Source organism: Paroedura picta, chromosome 7 (assembly GCF_049243985.1).
Source record: "Paroedura picta isolate Pp20150507F chromosome 7, Ppicta_v3.0, whole genome shotgun sequence".
Taxonomy (NCBI): domain Eukaryota; kingdom Metazoa; phylum Chordata; class Lepidosauria; order Squamata; family Gekkonidae; genus Paroedura; species Paroedura picta.
The window spans coordinates 105,029,699-105,048,924 of record NC_135375.1 but is presented as its reverse complement, the minus strand read 5'-3'; the positions used below and the strand labels follow the sequence as shown (position 1 = coordinate 105,048,924).

The 19,226-nt window shown below is 53.3% G+C and overlaps 1 protein-coding gene and 1 long non-coding RNA gene across 2 annotated transcripts in view; one reads left to right on the top strand and one right to left on the bottom strand.

Annotated features, from left to right (window-relative positions):
* Window positions 1–1,404: 1,404 nt before the first annotated feature.
* LOC143841885 (uncharacterized) lies at window positions 1,405–16,945 on the bottom strand. The gene is made up of 3 exons (XR_013232923.1): window positions 16,271–16,945; window positions 2,894–3,107; window positions 1,405–2,317 (listed from the first exon to the last, which is right to left on the bottom strand). It is a non-coding gene; the product is annotated as an uncharacterized LOC143841885 (long non-coding RNA).
* A 1,662-nt stretch (window positions 16,946–18,607) lies between these two features.
* TBX15 (T-box transcription factor 15) overlaps window positions 18,608–19,226 on the top strand; it is a 125,215-nt gene continuing 124,596 nt past the window's right edge. The window contains exon 1 of the mRNA XM_077345896.1: window positions 18,608–19,093. Coding sequence (XP_077202011.1) covers window positions 18,901–19,093 — 193 coding nt within the window. The 5' untranslated portion in view covers window positions 18,608–18,900. The remainder of the gene's footprint in view (window positions 19,094–19,226) is intronic.

Below are 19,226 nucleotides of genomic sequence, written 5' to 3'. Positions count from 1 at the left end.
CAAGCATCAACATGGGGGTAGGAGGTCATACGTCACCTGTGTCACGTGACACAGGCAGGGGGGAAGCCCAAATCTCTAAACCTGCCTGCACTAAAGAAGAGCCATTTTCTTTGTACCCTGCTTTTAAGAGCCAGCTTGGTGTAGTGGTTAGGAGTGCGGACTTCTAATCTGGCATGCCGGGTTCAATTCTGCGCTCCCCCACATGCAACCAGCTGGGTGACCTTGGGCTCGCCACGGCACTGATAAAACTGTTCTGACCGAGAAGTGATATCAGGGCTCTCTCAGCCTCACCCACCCCACAGGGTGTCTGTTGTGGGGAGAGGAATGGGAAGGCGACTGTAAGCCGCTTTGAGCCTCCTTCGGGTAGGGAAAAGCGGCATATAAGAACCAGCTCTTCTTCTTCTTCTTCTTCTTCTTCTTCTTCTTCTTCTTCTTCTTCTTCTTCTTCTTCTTCTTCTTCTTCTTCTTCTTCTTCTTCTAATAACTTTACATCAGGGGTGGCCAAACGGTGGCTCTCCAGAGGTCCCTGGACTACAATTACCATGAGCCCCTGCTGCCAGCAGGGGCTCATGGTAATTGTAGTCCAGGGACCTCTGGAGAGCCACCGTTCGGCTGCTGCTGCATTAGATGTTCCTGCTGACACTGTCCCTCGCTTGGCAAAGAAATCTATCGCGTTCTAAAGAAACTGAGGGGGAAACCCTGAGATTCTCCAGAAGCCAAATGCTGCCTTTGCTGTCGTACTCAGTGCTTTTGGGGAGCGACCGTGGGAAGCAACATGCTCGAGGCATGCTCCCTGTAGTGCGCACAAGCATCCAGGGTTGTCGCGAACAGTAGCCCTGTAGGTTCTGACCAGCTCTACGCTCCGAGAAGCCACGAAATCTAGAATTCTGATGAGGTTGCGCTGCTGAGTCTTGTGTAATTCTGCTGACTGAATGCACAAAAAGAGAGAGGGGGGAAATTCCTTGGCTCTCCCCACAAGGTTTCCCTTCGACCACAGCCCTGCTCCTCCGGGCAAGAAAAGGGACTGGCTGCCGTGAAGGGAGCCTTTTCTTCAGGTGAACACCAGGGGGCAGAATGTAGTCTCTGGCAGGAAGGGACAGCTGTCCTAAAACGCCATTGACTGCCAACCTCAAGGGCTCCATGCAGGCCTCTGGCTAGCTACATATTCTCTTTTCTCCTTTACAAATTATTTGTCACATTGTTTACGGCAGGGGTAGTCAAACTGCGGCCCTCCAGATGTCCATGGACTACAGTTCCCATGAGCCCCTGCCAGCATTCGCTGGCAGGGGCTCATGGGAATTGTAGTCCATGGACATCTGGAGGGCCGCAGTTTGACTACCCTTGGTTTACGGTATGCTCTACTCTGTCCTGGATGGCCCAGCTCTCGGACACCGAGAAGGACCGGTGGTCCAACAAGCTTTGGGGTGGTGCTTGTTGGAGCGTCCCAGCCCCGATCGCCATCTGTGCCTGCTCTCGACTTACCTGGGCCAACAGGCAAGGTCCTCCTTTAGTTGGAAGCCACGCCCTCCATTGTCTGCAGAGATGCTTGTCAGGTGGCAGGGGAAGGGGGGCCGTTAGGAATGGTCCTTCCCATCCCTTTGAAGTCCTGCTGGGGTTCTTCTCCCTTGCAAGCCCCGCTTGGCTCTCCAGATGCAGGGAGAGAAATCCGGGCTTTGATCTTCCACCGCAGCCATCCCTCCAACCCCTTTGTGTGTGTGTGTGTGTGGGGGGGGAGCCTGGAGGGAAAAGCCCGGTCACTTAAAAAAGCATGGTCTAAGGTGTGTGCTGGGGGGAGGGGAGGAGAAGGGAGGAGATCCGGAAGTCTCCTAAGCCAAGACATGTGGTGGTGGGGGGCCTCCCCCCTTTGCAATCCAGCAGAGGAGCCCCTTGGGGGGGGGCAGGGTGTATGGGGGAGCCAAGGTCCACCAGCAGGCCAGGGGAAGGAGGAGAGATGCGAGAGATGCCTGGATTGAGAAGCAGGGACATGAGATTGCCACCACCTGCCAGGAGCAAGACCAAGGCCCTCCGACCCAAGGCGCTTCTGTTCTCCGGGGAAAGGGGGCGATGTTCCCTCGGCCTCTTAGGAGACGCCCCTTCAGAAGGGGTCGTCTCCAGCCTCAGCCCAGGGGGTGGGCTGGGGTGTTCATTACATGTCACGCACGCGCTTGCAAAAGGGAACTGAGTTCGAGTCCAGGGGCGCCTTGAAGACCGAAAGAGCTGGATTCTGGGGATCAGCCGTCAAGTTCAAGCAGGCAAGGAAGGAAGGTTCTCAGTGCAGGCAGAGATCCACTCCAGGCTCGAACCGACCGAAGCCTCCCTGTCAAATAATAAGAGTTTGCTTTCAGCCACTCTGAGACATTACCCAGAGAGGTCAAGTTGCGGGCCCCTTTTAAGAACGCCGTTTGGCGGCGCACTGCCGCGCTTTTGTGTGTGTGTGTACGCACGCTGGCCGCCAGGCGGCGCGCGAGAACAGTCCTTTTCGTCCAAACGGGACCAAAAGTGTGAACCCGAAGTGCGCGCTGGAGACCCGAGGTGGCGAGGCGTTCCGGTTAGACTCCTTCGGAGAAATTCGAATCCGCCTGCCGGACATGCCAGGCCCCTTGTGGGTTTCATTTCGTTATTGATTTCCGTTTGTTTTTGGAAAACTGTGCCCGGGTGATTGTGTTTGTTTGTGTGTGTGTGCGCGTGTCTGCACACGCGCGCGCACACACACACATTGTCGAAATTTTTTCCTTTAAGACAGCAATCCGTTTTAATTCGAAATGATTAACATGAACGTGGCAATTGGGAATGTCGGTTTAGAAGGCGCATTAGAGGCGCTAAGGCTCGATTCGTTTTTTGGGAGAGAGAGAAAGAAAAGAATCTGCAGCGGGCGAATAAAAATCAAAATCACCAAAGGGGGCTGTGCGACGCTGTCCTTCGAATTCAAAAGCTCCCTTTGAGCGCCAGGATTTGGTGGCTGAGCAGTCCCTGCTCCGTTGTATCCGTGGGGTGGCTGGTCCAGGGCCCAGAGATCTTTGAGAAGATAGTTGGTTTTATATGCCGCTTTTCTCTGGAGTCTCGAAGCGGTTTGCAATCGCCTTCCCATCCCGTCCCCACAACGGATACTAAAAAAAAGAGAGAGAGAGAGAGAAAAACATGGGTTTGGATCGGGTTCAGACTCCCCCAAAGAGCTTGGACTTGGCCCCTCCCTGGCATAATCTACATGGACTCCGAAAGGCAAAACCGGGATTTTGAGGGGGGGGGGAGCCGTCTGCCACCCCCACCCCCCAAAAAAAAAGCCCTGCGCGGGAGACTGAAGCACCCCGACACCTAAAAACAGAAGAGGCTGGGGGGGGGGCGGTGAATTCCGTGTCGCCTTCCCTGGTCCTCCCTCGTTCCTCGCTGTTGAGAGCCGCCTCGATGTCCCGCGGGGAAGGCGGCCTACGAACGGGAAGGAGGGAAGGAAGGGCTCGAAAAGGCCTGAGACTTCGGAAGGGTGGCTCGCCGTCATCTCCCTTGCCCTTTTCAGAGGTGAGTGTTAAATCTTTTACTGATACGGATCTCTCTCCGAATTATTCAATTTCTTAATATTTATTTTTACATTTATAAGCTGCTGCTCCCGGACAGGTCTCGTGGGGGTTCACATGATAAAACATTAAAATACATTTTTTTTAAAAAAACCATAATTTACCCTGTACGTTGCCACCCACCCTGAGCGTTTCTGAAGGGCAGGCGAAAAAGATGATGTGACCCGTCAATGGGGAAAGGCGGGGTCATTCATTCATTCATTCATTCATTCATTCATTCATTCATTCATTCATTCATTCATTCATTCATCTCTTTCCTGTCTGTCTGTGTGTCCTGCCCTTCCCTCTCTGGCCAGTGTACAACAGGGAAGTGACAAGCTTTAAAAGAGTCATTAACATAACAACATTAGAGACAGTTTAAACGCAGTTCTGGCCACCCTTCCCAGGGATGGGTCCCTGTCAGTGGCTTGCTTCCAGGAGAGGGTGGCTCTGCGGAGGGTGCTGAGTGGGGGAGAGGCCCAGAGCTTCGGGGCCCACCCATGGCTCGGAAAACAGCTTTAAAAATAAAGATGATGATGATGTATGAGTGGTCGCCCCCCAGCCTTCCACATGCCGTCTGTGGGGGGCTGCTAGGTCCCTCTGCCCCCTCCCCTCTGGGGTCTCGGAAGAAAGGGGCCGAAGGGCGGGAGGATGTCTTGTCCTTCCTGCCGGCATCTCTGCCTACGCTGGGAGTCGCCTTTTTCTGCCCCCCCTCCCCCACCTGCATGCAAGAGACCGAACCCGCCCTTGCCCTCGGAGAGAGCTGGCTTCTTCCTCCCCTTTCATCGCTCCCATGTTGGTTTCTTGAAGAGCTGGACCCAAAATGGCTTGCGGCGGACTCCTTGCCTCCCTTCCCCCGCCCCCACCCCAGCGCACCATAACAACCCTGTGATGCAGGAGAGGCGGGGAGGCTATGACTGGCCAAGTCCCCCAGCAGTCTTCCAGGCCCCTCCCCCCCTTGGGGATTCGAACTCAGGTCTCCAGAGCACACTCTAGGTCAAGGAATACCCCCCCTCTGGGAAGAGGTAGCAGGAGGAAGGGGCTTGCTTTTCACTGCCCGAAGGAGTCCCAAGGCGGCTTTTCCCTTTCTCTCCCCACAGCAGGCACCCTGGGAGGTAGGTGGGTCTGTGAGCTCTAAGAGAACTGCTCTGCAAGAACAACTCCGTGACTGGCTGGCTGCATGGAGGAGGAGCGGGGAATCAAATCCAGTTCTCCAGAATGGAGGCCGCTGCTCTTGAACCACCACCACACACTGCCTCTCCTGACCCCTCCCCTTCCTTTCTCCCCGCTGAAGGGCTGGATCCTCCTCTGTTCAGGAGCCTCAGAGACATGTGGGTGCCTCTGCATGCTGGTGACCTTTTGCCTTGCTTTGCCAGACAGGCGCCAGCCTCCCTGCTCACCTGCCCAGGTCTGGGGAGGATCTGAGCTTTCCTGAATTGATGCAGCTTCTGACAGCCCTTGCCTTGCAAAGGGGGACAGAAACCCCCAGTCAGGGCTCAGGGTGGCTTAGTGGAAACATTCAAGATGTATTCGACTGGGAGAGGGCGCTCTGCTATTCGAGATCCTAGTCAAGTTCTAACGTATCTCCACAGGATTCTTGCTGTTCCAAGCCCCGTTGTTTCACTGCGCAAACGTGTTTTCTAGAGCCGAGCTGGTGTTATTTGCTCTGCATGCTTTGGTACTTGGCGATCTTCTCCTGTTATTTCTTTCCCGTATTCTGCTGTCTCCTGTGATTGTGGTCTCAGTTTCCCAGTCCCATTTCTCAGTTTTTCCTTACAATTGTGACATCAGGGAGTTAAGGCCCAGGTGCTTCTCAATTTGCAATGAGGAGTCCCCCCCAAAAATCTTTGTTCCCTCTTGGTTTGTGCTTCCGTGAATGCCCAGGTGGTGGCAAGCCATCCTTCTTGCCGAAGCTCCACTGCGACAGAACTGATGCTCTTACTGTGACCCAAAGAAGAAGAGGAGGAGGACGAGGTTCTTGTATGCTGCTTTTCTCGACCAGAAGGAGTCTCAGAGGGGCTTACAATCACCTTCCCTTTCTTCTCCCCACAACAGACACCCTGCGAGGGAGGTGAGGCTGAGAGAGCCCAGAGATTAGTGCTCGGTCAGAACAGCACTATCAGGGATGTGACTAGTCCAAGGTCACCCAGGTGGCTGCAAGTGGAGAAGCGGGGAATCATTACCCAGCTTGCGAGATCAGACACCGCTCTTAAGCACTACACCAAGCTGCTTAAGTTCAGGGGCACCTTAAAGTCCAGGGGCACTAAGATTGCATCCAGGGGCACCCTAAAGCAGGGGTAGTCAACCTGTGGCCCTCCAGATGTCCATGGCCTACAATTCCCATGAGCCCCTGCCAGCAAATGCTGGCAGGGGCTCATGGGAATTGTAGGCCATGGACATCTGGAGGACCACAGGTTGACTACCCCTGCCTGAAAGACCAACAGAGCTGAATTCTGGGGATGCACATGCACACTCCTACAAGAAGTGGGGGGACAGCCCTGTTGGTCTGAAACGAGGGGACAAGGTTTGAGTCCAGTTGGCCTGCAAGGTTGTCCTCATGTACACTTTGTTGTTTAACAACAACAACAACAACAGTGTGGTGTAGTGGTTAAAAGCAAGTCCTTCTAGTCCAGTCAGCCTGGTTTGAATCCCCGCTCCTCCCCAGCAGGGGTTAGTCTCAGTTCCCGCAGAGCCGTTCTTGCAGAGCAGTTCTGTCAGAGCTCTCTCAGCCCCACCTCCTTCCTGTCGCGGAGAGAGGAACGGAAGGCGATCCTAAGCCACTTTGGCCCTCCTTTGGGTAGTGAAAAGCAGAGTATATATATATATATAAAACAACTACACCTTCTAAGGTTGATTTTCGTTGGGGGATACTGGCGAGGAAGCCACCTGGAATTGGCAGGAAAGGCGGGATAGAAATATATATGAAAAATAAGAAAAGAAGCCACGTTTTTTTTTATTTAAGGCTCGGTCCCAGCTGGCCTACCCAATCAGCCGTCCCACAGCCGCTCTTCTGAGCATCGGCCCAGATCGTTTCCTTCCCGGGACTGAAAAGGCGCCCCCGAGGCCGAAAGCCCGGCTGCGGGGTTGGAAACCTCTCAGGAGCCCCCTGCCCCCTGGCCGCGGTGGGAAAGGGCGCCCCTTCCCCGGGGGCCGCTCCCAGCCCACCAGCCTGGCGGCGCCGTCGGGGCAAGAGGCGGACGGAGCCGCCTCCGCGCCCACGGAGCTCCGGAGCCAACCCACAGACGCCGCGGGAGCAAAGGCCGGCGCCGGGGGGAGCCCGTCGAGGGGCTGGCCGCCTTGGAGCGCCAGGCGGCGAGGGCGGAACGGAGCAAAGCCCACCCCCCTTCCCTCCCATCGGGGCTCCGTGGAAGATGCGCAGCTGGACTCCCCTTGGGAGGAGGAGGAGGGGTGGTGGCCTGGATCCCCGCGCAGCCCGGCCTTCTCCCCGCCTCTGGGCCACCCTCGACGGCCTCGACTCCCCACCACGACCTCCGGGCGCCTGAGACCCAAGAGGAAAATAGAGGGGTGGGGGGGTTGAGGGATATTGTTTGGGGATGACTGGCTGGCTCCTTCTGAGCGCATCTGGAATCCGCCTGGAGTCCCAGTGAGGAAGGCCGACTACAAAGGAAAGGAATCGACTATTGTTGTGAAGTTGTAATAGTAATTAATAATTAATATTGGTAGTAATCATCCCCATCATCCACCTGGAGTCACCGTGAGAAAGGCTGACTGCAAAGGAAATGAATATACTACTTACTACTACTACTACTACTACTACTACTACTTGTAAAACACCTGAAACCACAGTGAGAAAGACAATGAAGGAAAGGAATAAATTATTCAGTGTGGTTGTAGTCCGCCTTTATCCCTGGAACTCCAGGTGGCTTAAGAATCCCCCTCTCCCTCCCCCTCCCTGGGAAATAAGTCCTGAGCTCCATAGGCCCCTGGCCCCCCCCGCCATTTCTCCAGCAGGGAGAGATTTGGGCCTGACTGTGCTGCAGCCGCTACCCACCATCGACTGTGGAGGAAGGCCTCACTGTCAGTCCAGCCCATCCCTTTTGGTCGCTGGCACCTAAATCTTCGCCAATCTGGTCCTGTTCCCTGCCCTGGAATTACAGACGGGGAGGTGACAGGTCCCTGTGGGAGTCAGCAACTGGACCCAAAGGTTGGCTTGGCAATGCCCCATTGGCTGGGAGTTCCCCAACGACCTCCTGCTGATTCAGGCCCTCACAAGGCCCTAGGTCCACTGAAAGAGTATCACCTACTTGACTGGCAGCAGTTTTCTGACCAGCAGCTTTCTGACTGGGGTGGCCAGGGACTGCTAGTTCTGTGTTTGGAGCTCACTGCAATTGAGAAATCAAATCCTCCTTTAAAGCAGGTCAATGGGTCACCCAAAAGCTTGGCAGGCTGGATTTACCTGCATGAAACAAGAAAATCTGCTTCTAGCGCATTGAAAGTGCATTATCCAACGTGTGCAGAATGAGCTTTTATTAGTCTTCAAGGTACCTCCTTGGGGTTGAGCTCTCTTCTAACTTGGCAAGCCAGATTTGATTCCCCGCTGCTCCACATGCAGCCAGCTGGGTGACCTTGTGCTAATTACAGTCCTGTTAGAAGCTGTTCTTGCAGAGCAGGTCTGTCAGAGCTCTCTCAGTCCCAGCTACCTCACAGAGTGTCTGCTGTGGGGGGAGGAATGGAAGACAATTTTATTTATTTAAGTTTCAGTTTGTATACAGTCATTCCCACGCAGTGGCTCGTGGCAGGTCACAACAGTAAAACCAACAAAAATCCCTTAAAAACAATATGCCCCTATAACCATCCCCTTGCAGCAACAATCCCACCTCCCCCCAGCTCAACAGACTTTTACAGTAACAGTGTTCTGGGTGTGTGTGAGATGGATCAGTTAGCCCATGGGGGGGGGGGAGATTATAACCCACTTTGAGACTCCTTCGGGCAGCAAAAGTCAGGGTACAAAAAACAACTCTTCTCCAGACTTCCACTTTGTTCATAAGTATTATGGCTACACATTCAGCCCTAAAGTAATTACATCATAGGATCCACCTTACAAATCAGCTATAACCCAACAGTGCTGACCACAATTCCAGTCTTTTAACCAATAAAATCCTAGCATGAGCCTATTGCCTCTGCGGAAAAGCCCGCTTTGTCATTTGCTTGCGGAAGATAAGCACTGCAGGAGAACATGAAAACAATATGGCAAAGCAGAAGAAACAATGAATTGTGTGGCCAAGATATGAATCTACGCACGGAGGAGCACGATGAAGAACGGGTATCTGAAAAGTTTCTATTTCATTTATTCCATGCACAAGTATGTCTCCTTTAAGCAATGCTGATAGCTGAACAAGGTTCGGGTATACCCATGATTTATTTATTTGTTTGTTTATTCATATTTATATCCCACTGCTCTCAAATGTCTCGCAGCGGTTTACAATATCAGTAAAACACAATAAAATCTCCTAAAATTCCCCTTAAAACTTCATCAAACCGGGTAATAACATAACATAACAAGATGGCGGACAGTAAAAAATATCAACCCATCCCCTGTTCAGCATGGGTCAGACTCTCTCTCTACCTGGGAGCGAGGAACCTAGTTGGCCTTAACTTAGAGATCCTGGGATGGTACCACTCTGGCCTCAACCGTACGCCTGGCGGAAGAGCTCCGTTCTGCAGGCCCTGCAGAAAGCTGACAACTCCAACAGGGCCCTTAGCTCTTCCGGGAGCGCATTCCACCAGGCTGGGGATAAAGTAGACGCAAAACCTTACCATGACTATTACAATGGAGGAATGGGAATACTTATGGCGTAAGAATGTGAAAGTGACAAAGTGTCAGTCATTACATGAAAATTGGTATAGGACAGGGGTAGTCAAACTGCGGCCCTCCAGATGTCCATGGACTACAATTCCCAGGAGCCCCTGCCAGCAAACGCTGGCAGGGGCTCCTGGGAATTGTAGTCCATGGACATCTGGAGGACCGCAGTTTGACTACCCCTGGTATAGGATGTTCTATAGATAGTGTTTTACACCTAGTTATTAGGAAGATGTTGAAACCAACTGAAACCATCTCAAGATACTATTGGATCTTTCTTTCCCATGTGCTGGAATTGTAAAATGATGAAGACATTTTGGATAAAACCTCATGATAAATTAATTGCATTTTGGATAAAACCTCATGATAAAACCTCATGATAAATTAACTGCAAACCGTGTACACAATGTAAATTTGTGTTGGGTCCAAAGAATTTCTTAAGCACTATACCCACAGGTATACCAAAACAGGGTGCTGAATTCTTCTTTCAAGCAATAACAGCAGCAGCAAGGCTCATCATGGCCTCTGGCTGAAAGCAACCATATGGACTTATGGTGGACAAAACTCAGAGAACTAGCGGGAATGGCCAAGCTAACAGACCTTGTTAATCATAAAGCACTGGAAGATTTTCAAAAGCACTGGGATGAACCTCTGAAATATTCGTAAGCGGTCTTTATTTCTGTAATGTTTCTAAACTCTTCTGAACAGTATTGTTTAATAAATTATTTTTAAAAGGGTTCTGGGGCATTCTTGTTTCAAAGAGCTTTCCTCAGCAGCAGAGTCCTGTAATGCATAGAACAAGGTTCTGGTACATCCCTGTTTCAAGGAGATTTCCTCAGCAGCAAAGCTTATGATGCATTGCAGCCCATTAATGCCTCTATCCACTGGGTTGTTCCTGCTTCATCAGAAAGATCAAACTTCCGGAAGGCCAGGAGACTAGATTTCCTAACCCCCTGGGGCAGGCCAAGCCTAAAAGATGGCCACCAGACTATTATTGGTTTTATTTATTTTATTTATTTATACCAGAGCTATTATTCTGCCTTATTTCAGCAGAGTCAGAGCAGATCCCCGCATACATAAAACCTCGTTCTAAGATACAAACATTAGAAATGGAATTACTTTAAATTTAAATCTCAAAGACATCGTAAAATTAAATGACTAATATAGCCCGTAGAGATTTTAAAAATATATATACATTAGAAATGTTATTTAAAAAAGAATGCCTTGCATATTATAGGACTTATTTCTTAAACTACTATTTTATAATACAAAACAGAAGTGAAGGGAGAAATCACATTTGTTTTCTAGAAAAGGGCCTTTAGAAAGAGAAAAAAGGGGGGAAGGACCCATAATATTACAGCTTCCATTTAATGACATTATTTAATTCTGTTGCATTTTACTCATCTGTATAGAATAGGACTCCATTTCCTTCTGAAGTCTGATGTTAGTTTGTTGTGCATTCGATGCGTAGGTTTTGTTGTCACATATTCAGCCGTCTGTTTTGACCTATCCATAGGATCTGGTCAATGTTCCTTCTTCCATCTTGATGCATATAGAACCCTTGCAGCTATTACCATATACTTAACAAGTTCACTATACGTTCTAATACTATTTGGTACTATATCTAATAATATACATTTTGGATCTAATGCAAATTCAGTTTTCAATATCTTTTGCATCTCATTATGAATCTTATTGCCCATAGAGATTGATCTAGCACAGGCTTTCTCAACCAGGGTTTTAGAAAACCCTGGGGTTTCTTGTCAGCCCTGGAAGGGTTTCCCGAATGGGTGAGAGTTAATTAATTTTTAATATATTTTTTTCAATTTGTTAAACATTTATCAGATGATATGGCCATATGTGGTCATGTCAACCTGCTCCCCCCTCCCAAAATGGCCAATCACTCCTCACTCTGTACTGGTCGAAGCGGTACAGTCTCATCTGGCTACCTGCTTCGGCTTCACCATCCAGCTGCTAGAGGAAATGTTATCTGGCTTGCACCACCTGCAGCCTATCAGGGATTGTAGAGGCATGGGCAGGTTCAGCCTGGTGCTATAACGCTATTTGGCAGCTTGGCTGTCAGGTCAGGCTGCTAGCACTATAGCTCCATTACAACTTGGCCCCAGCCAGCCCTTGTGTAATGGCAGTCAGGTCTGGAGTGGAGGAATGTGGGATTGTGGAGGATCTTCTCCACCTACACACATGCTCCCCATTTTAAGCAGACGCAGCTGGGGTCAGTGAGTTGAGGGGCCTTCTGGGTTGAAGGGCCTTTTGACCAGCTCTGGAGGAAATCCACAGGAAGTTCCAAGTAACAAAGAGATTTCTGATGCCCTGTGAGATTTTACCCTCGGCCAGACCTGATGTTCCTTTGCACTTGACAGGATCTCGGATCTTTGAAGCTTAGGATCAGCCTGCACTGTTTGGCGGTAAGGGGAGGAGTATGCATTTTATCCGAGAGAATTAAAGAAATCTTTCTGGGGGGAAACACCCAGGGACAGAGGAAACAGAAAGCTGGAAGCTCCACCATTTGCATCCTTATCTTCTTCTGGACCTCATTTGGGTTTCTTACTCTCCCCCTCCCTTTCCAGGCAGCAAAGCCCACCCAGGCCAAGAGAGGGTGGTAGAAGCAATGAAAACCCACACAAGGGGCTCCTCCATTTTTCAGAGTATGGGTGTTTTAATTGTCTTTTTCTCTCCCCCCCCCTCCACGCACAATCGGCTTTCCCCCTCTCCTGGAGAAAAACAGATAAATTTATGAAGGGCGAGCAAAGAGAACAATTACAGAGGAAGGCCGTTAAATTTTATTTCGACTCCCCAAAGGCACAAGCTGACATTTTATTGCAAACATCTGGCGGCTGGAAGCAGGAGGCTGGCATGGGAGTGGGGCAAGGGCGCGGGCGGGCCGTGCGGTGGGCTTCTTTGGGCGCGGGGGCATCCCGTCTTCAGGCCCAGGGACCCACACCAGGGAGGGGGACCATCCATCCAACACAGCCTGGCTCCGGGCAGTCAACCCCCTCCCCTGTGAGGAGAGTCTGGGGGTGCCGAGGTCCGAAAGAAAAAGAAAGAAAGAAAGAAAGAAAGAAAGAAAGAAAGAAAGAAAGAAAGAAAGAAAGAAAGAAAGAAAGAAAGAAAGAAAGAAAGAAAGAAAGAAAGAAATCCGGAGCATTTAAGAAGACTGGCATTAAACCCCTCTCTCTTTCTCTCTGTCTTTCTGTGTGTATTGGGGGATTTTTGGTATTTCACGTATTTAGTGAGAGAGTCTCTCTTCCCTGCCAGAAATGGGACTGGGCTGTGAACTTGATTTGACAACCGTGATCAGAGTCTGGCCTCGGCCACCAGCTGACCAAGGGGGCTTGGGTACCCCTCCCTCTCTCCTCTGCCGCTGCCCCCCCTCCTGAGGTGCTTCTGCAGAGGGCTTGAGACTCTCTAGGGCAGGGGCAGTCAAACTGCGGCCCTCCAGATGTCCATGGACTACAATTCCCATGAGCCCTTGCCAGCGAATGCTGGCAAGGGCTCATGGGAGTTGTAGTCCATGGACATCTGGAGGGCCACAGTTTGACTGCCCCTGCTCTAGGGAGAGGGTCAGAATCTTTCATGGCTGCCTCTTGGGGCAGAGACCTTCACCCTTCCTTTGCTCCTATAAGGGGCTTAGCTCAGGGGAGGGGGGTCCCCAGAAAGAGCCCTCCCCCGAGACTGCTTTTCAAAGCTCCCATTTAAAAGAGATGTCTCTATCTGGCCAACCTGTGCCCTGGATGTCCAGAACAACTGGCCTGAACTCAATCTGGCCTCTGAAACTGGGCCAGGATGGGAATCTTTGCCTCCAATGAATTCGGTTTCCAATTAATCTAGTTTTAGTTAGTCTACCCTTCACCTAATCTGGTTTTCAGTTAATTCAGTCTTCAATTTTCAATTAATCTGGACGTCAGATAATTCGATTTCCAAGTACTCTGGTCTTCAGTTAATCGGGTTTTAAATTGATCCGGTCTTCAATTGATCTGTTTTTAGACAATCTGCAGTGAATTCGATTTCCAAGTACTCTGGTCTTCAGTTAATCGGGTTTTTAATTGATCCGGTCTTCAATTGATCTGTTTTTAGATAATCTGCAGTGAATTCGATTTCCAAGTACTCTGGTCTTCAGTTATTTGGTTTTAAATTAACCTGGTCTTCAATGAATCCAGTTTTCAGTTAATCTGGTTTTCAAGTGTATCTGGCTTTCAATTAAACTCCCCCACACCCTGGCAAAAGTCTGAGGGGGGGCATTAGAAAGCCCCCAAATTTAGGGAGTGGGGAATGATTGTTATTATTTGAATGGGATTGCCCACGTTCCAGGGGGTTTAGCCTCAAGATTTCTCTGACTGCTTTCCGGCCATGCACACAGAACACGAAAAGGGACCCAACAGAAGCCATCTGGGCAGATTTACTTGGAAGTCAGACCCCTCTCCCCTTCCAGGATCCACGGGACTTGCTCTCGAGTAAAGGCGAGGCAGTGAATCCTTCCCCACCACCACCCCCGTAGCAGTAAAGCAGCACAACCCTAGGCAAGGTTAAGAGGCGAAGGTCATCGATTTGGGGTAAGGCTGCAGGTGAGCTTCTGTACCTGTGAGTGTCCTCGTGTAGACGGCGCTTCCTTCTTTTATTTAAAAAAGCTCCCCAACCCTTCGCCCTGTACGCAGAAATCCAGCATGTGGAGGAGAACCAGTTCTTCCTGATAGCCTAATTTTCTAGGCGCGGGGGGCTTCGTTTGGTGTTGAAATTTGGGGGAGGGCACTGGAGAAAACGGACGGCTCTTCTCCCTCCGTTCTAAGCCGCCTTTCTCACTGGGGTTCCGGCCGGGCGGTGCGGGGATCGCCAGCGCGCTTCCTGCGGACGGAGGCGTCGCGGCTACAGGCTCGGCTGCCTCCCGGGCGCGCTTCCTCGGGGGTAAATCTCCCCGAAGGCGCTCTTCCCCACGAGGCGGCCGCGGGCTAGGCGGAGAGGGTTTGCGCCCAAATCCAGGTCTGCTGGAGCCCCCCGGGCAGCCGGGACGGACGACCCCGCGCGACGCCACTCTGGGCCGAAGGGGCACCCGGGGAGGGCAGAGAACTTTCAAGGGGGCTTCAGAGGGAAGGGGAGGCAGGTGGACCTTTCCCCCATAATCGAGGGGGCCACGGGTAGCCGGATCGGGTTCGCAACAGCCGAGAAGCGCGGCAAACCAGGGCCGGATCGGAAACGCAGGAGCGCTCAAGCCCGCGCACGGCCGGAGGGTCTTGACAGACGGCCCCGGGGCCTAGGAAACGAACCCGGGTCTCTCTCTCTCTCTCTCTCTCTCTCTCTCTCTCTCTCTCTCTCTCTCTCTCTCTCTGTGTGTGTGTGTGTGAGGACCAAGATCCAAAACAAATCCACCTTCGATCCTGGATTTATACATCGCCAGTACCCAAGAAAGAGAGAGAGAGAGAGAGAGAGAGAGAGAGAGAGAGAGAAGGAAGGAAGGAAGGAAGGAAGGAAGGAAGGAAGGAAGGAAGGAGAGACAGAGAAGGAAGGGAGGAGGAAGGAAGGAAGGAAGGAAGGAAGGATGAGGAAAGGGAGAAAGGAAGAGAAAGGCAGACAGACGGACCGAGAAAAGAAAAAAAAGGCGTCTCCCTCTAAGACTTCGGCCTTCCTGTCTCTCTTGAGGCGTCTCGGAGGACCCCCGTCCATTCCCGTGGCCTTCTCGGCTTTCGGGGGACCCCGACCGCGGAAGGCGCTTCCCGCGCCCTCAAAAAGGCCAGTCCGCCCTGTCCGGGAGCTCCGGAGCCGGCCACGAAAGCGCGTCCTGGTTGGGGAGCCTCCCGGCAGCGCTTCTCCCGCGGCCGCCTGGGCAGGCGGGAGGCTGGTCGGCAAGGCATGGCGGCTTCCCCAGCCCGGACCGCTCAGCCCTCTTCCTTCCTCCCGCGGTGCCGTGCCGCTCCCCCGGCCGCGAAGGCTCTCTCTCCCCCCCCCCTCTCTCTCCAGGCCTGGCGTCGAGGGACGGAGAGGCTGAGGCTGTCCGGGAGACTGGCCGAGCTCCCCTTCCCCTTCGCAGGCGGCCCTGGGCGCCTCCTTCGCTTCGCCCTCCCGGCCCGTCCGGAGCTGCCTCTCCGACAGAGAAGCGCCGGCTCGGAAGGGGAGCCCCGAGCAGGGGGAGAAGGAGGACCGAGGGCCGGCCCTCCGCAGGCACGCATCCGTGGGGGACTCGGCGGCTGCTCGCGGGAACGGAGCCTCCTGCAGCGGAGGGAGAAAGGAGGAGAAAGAGAATAAGAAAGGACTGAAGAAAGAAAAAATGAGAGGAGAAATAGAGACAGAGAGGAAGGGAGAGAGAAAGAAAGAAGGAAAGAAAGAAAGAAAGAAAGAAAGAAAGAAAGAAAGAAGAGAGGAGGAGGAAATAGAGAGAGAGAGAAAAGAAAAGAAGAAAGAAAAAGAAGAGGGGGAGGAAAGAAAAAGAGAAGAGCAGAGAAAAGAAAGAAAGAAAGAAAGAAAAGAAGAGAGGAGGAGGAAATAGAGAGAGAGAGAAAAGAAAAGAAGAAAGAAAAAGAAGAAGAGGGGGAGGAAAGAAAAAGAGAAGAGAAGAGCAGAGAAAAGAAAGAAAGAAAGAAAGAAAGAAAGAAAGAAAGAAAGAAAGAAAGAAACGAGCCGACCCCCCCCCCCCGGTGCTGCGTGGCCACGGAGGAGTCCGACAGAGAAAGCGATTGTGGTTTTTGCCCCCCCCCCCCGTCCGAGGCTCCTTCCGCAGACCGCAGCATCCCCCTCTCTCGCCGGAGTCCCTTACCTGGTGCCCGCCGGGATCTCCCCCTCCGCCGCCTCCCCCCTGACTCCCAGGCGACTCCGGAGGCTCCCGGCCCGGGGGCGCTTCCCGCAGGCTGCGCATCCCGGCCTCCGACGGCCCTCCGCCCCCCAATCCTCTTACCTCAGCCAAGGGGCCGGTGGGCCGGGTCCGCCTCGCCGCAGCCTCCCCCCAAGTCCTTCCCGTGGCTCCCCTCAGAAACCTTTGCCGTGGCGCCCTTGTTCGTGTCCCGCAGAGTCCGGGAAGGGGGTCGAGGGGGGAGGCGATCGGGCCCGGCCATCCATCTTCACCGTCAAGGGAAACATCCTCCCCCCTCCCCAACAGAGAAGAGCAAAGGCGGGCACAGAGATCCGCTGTGGCCCGACGACACGGGAGGGGGGACTGAATCTTATTTTGCTACCCCAATTCCCGTTGTTTTTGCTGCTGGATTTTCCTGTGCCAGGCAGGGAAATAGGTTTCTAAAGGGTCTCGGCAGAGCAGTATCCAATGTGCGAGGAACGTAGCATTTGAAGGGTCAGGATCCGGGCGAAAGCGGAGCAACGCCGGAGTCCCAAACGACCCCGGGCCAGTTCCAGAACCACAGTCCGAAATCCCGCAGCCGCAGCCTGGAGGTCCCGTCGCTTTGGACGGGGAGGAGTCGACCGTTCCCCGAGGCCGAGCGAGCGACTCCAACACGGCCTTCGATTCAGGGTTCGCGAAGTGGACTGACTCCGGCGTCAGTTCTCTGAAACCCCGTAACTGAGCACCGGATCGCGTTGGAGATCCGGCAAGCGCTAAGCGCTTCGGTGGGACAGCTTCGGCCGGGCCTCCAGCAAGCGGAACTGTGGAGGGGAAAGAGGAAGAAAGGAAAGCGTGCGCCTCTGGGGGAGGATCGGGGCCCGGGTCAAGCGTGGATTGGGGGGGATTGGGGGGGGGTCAAGGACAAGCCCGCAGAGTCCGCCTGTGGCCCACACTCCCCGGAGGACTCCCCTCAGCCAGCCAGCCAGCCAGCCAGCCATTCCAATGCTCCAGCGGAAAAAGAGGCGGCCGTAGGTTTGAGGATTGGACCCCTGTTGGTATTGTGAAACGGAATTTTCGGTTTTCAAACCGAAAGGGTATTAAACGCTTGGGTGTTTTGACCTGCTGGAAAGAAAGAAAGAAAGAAAGAAAGAAAGAAAGAAAGAAAGAAAGAAAGAAAGAAAGAAAGAAAGAAAGAAAGAAAGAAAGAAAGAAAGAAAGAAAGAAATCGATCGTAACAGGATTGCCCACCCCGGGCAGAAATAACGGGCCCGACCGTGAAGAAGAGGAAAAAGAGAGACTTAAAAATTCTCAGGATCCAGCCCTCTTTATAGCACTGAGACTCGAGTCCAGGAGCACTTTAGGAGCCCTCGAGATTTGGGGGGATCTAATCTTTCCAGTATGTGGAGGAGAGTCCATATTGTATGCTCCACAATTCAGTACCCAAATGAGTCCCATAGCGGTTTAACCTTTGCCTTCGTTTCCCGACAACAGACACTCTGGGTGGTAGACGGGGCTGAGAGAGTTCTGAGAGAACTGCTTTGCGAGACCAGCTCTAAGAGAACCGTGACTGGCCCAAGGTCACCCAGTTTATGGAAGAGGAGTGGGGAACCAAATCCAGTTCTCCAGATTAGGGGGTCACTAATCCTGACCACGCTGACTCTGTATGATCCGAGGGTCTTCGAAGCCAGCTAAGATATTTCCTGGGCCCAGGGCCCTTCACAAGAGTGTATTGGGTTTTTTTGGGGGGGGGAGGGGAGCTCTTTTTATACCCCACTTTACCCCCCAAAAAAAGATTAAAGAACAGAAAGGAATAAAAGCAATAAAACAAAAAGCTTCTAAATGAATCCATGCAAACCTATGAATAATGGCGTGCGACAGAAAGAGAGTTTCAAAACCCAAGAACAAGTGAGAAAAACGACTTTAAAAGTTTCAGGAAGGTTCTGGAATGTATTGAGGGGGGGGGGGCTTTTAAAAATCCCCTGGGTCGTATTTATCCCCCCCCTCTCTGCGCCCTCAAAGGGCGCACTTGGGGTCCCGCTTTGGAACCAGCCATTCAGATCTAGCGAGCTGACTCGCTCTTGCTCGACGACGCCTTCTCTTCCCCGGGAGGGGCGGCTCCCCTGGCACTGGGGGGGGGGGGGGAGGAGGCTGGCAAAAAGAGCAGCTCGGCCGGGAGTCCTTTCTCTTTTCTTCCCGTTTTTAAAGACCTCTTTCTCCCCCCTCCACCCCCACCCCCCCATATCTCGACGGGGAGACCGCGGTCTCCCCCTGCCCGTGCTTGGAGCGCGCTTTCTCCTTGGCTCCCCCGACCCCCCCTCCACCCGAGGGGGGCACATCTGGGTCAGGAGCGGGGGGGGGGTGTGCCAGACGCCCGAAGTGGGGGTTGCCTCCGCCCCGCAACGGGTTAATCCGGCGCCCGGGAGGAGCCAAGCGGGCGACGTCTGGCCTCGGGGCCGCCTCCACTCATTGGCTCGGGCCGTCGAGGGCTCCGCCGCAGCCGCGGCCTCGGCATTGGGCCGCCCCTTCTCGGCCGGCTCTTGACAGGCGGGCCGGAGGCGGGCCGGGGGTGAGAGGCGAGGCGAGAGCGAGGCTGGGATCGGAGCCCGGGCCGGCCCCCGAAAGATGAAGCGCGGCCGGCCAGCGCGCCTCTGAGCCGGCGCCGGCGAGCCACCCGGGCGGGCTGCGTCTCCATGTAGGAGCTGCCGTCGGGGCTGGGCTGAGCTGGGCTGCCTTCCGTCGGGGCGGCGGCGAAGATGAGCGAGCGGCGGCGCTCGGCAGTGGCCCTCAGCTCCCGCGCCCACGCCTTCTCCGTCGAGGCCCTCATCGGCTCCAACAAGAAGCGCAAGCTGCGCGACTGGGACGCCAAGGGCCTCGAGCTGGCCATGGAGAGCCTCGGCCCGGACGCCGACGACGAAGCCGCCCCGGCCCTGGACAGCCTCGACGCCGGTGAGTGCGGCCCGCCACGGCCTCTCGGGACAGGAAGGAAGGAAGGAAGGAAGGAGGGAGGGAGAGAAGGAAGGAAGGAAAGAAAGAATGAGAGAGAGACAGGGAAGGAAGAAAGAAAGAAATAGGGAGAGAG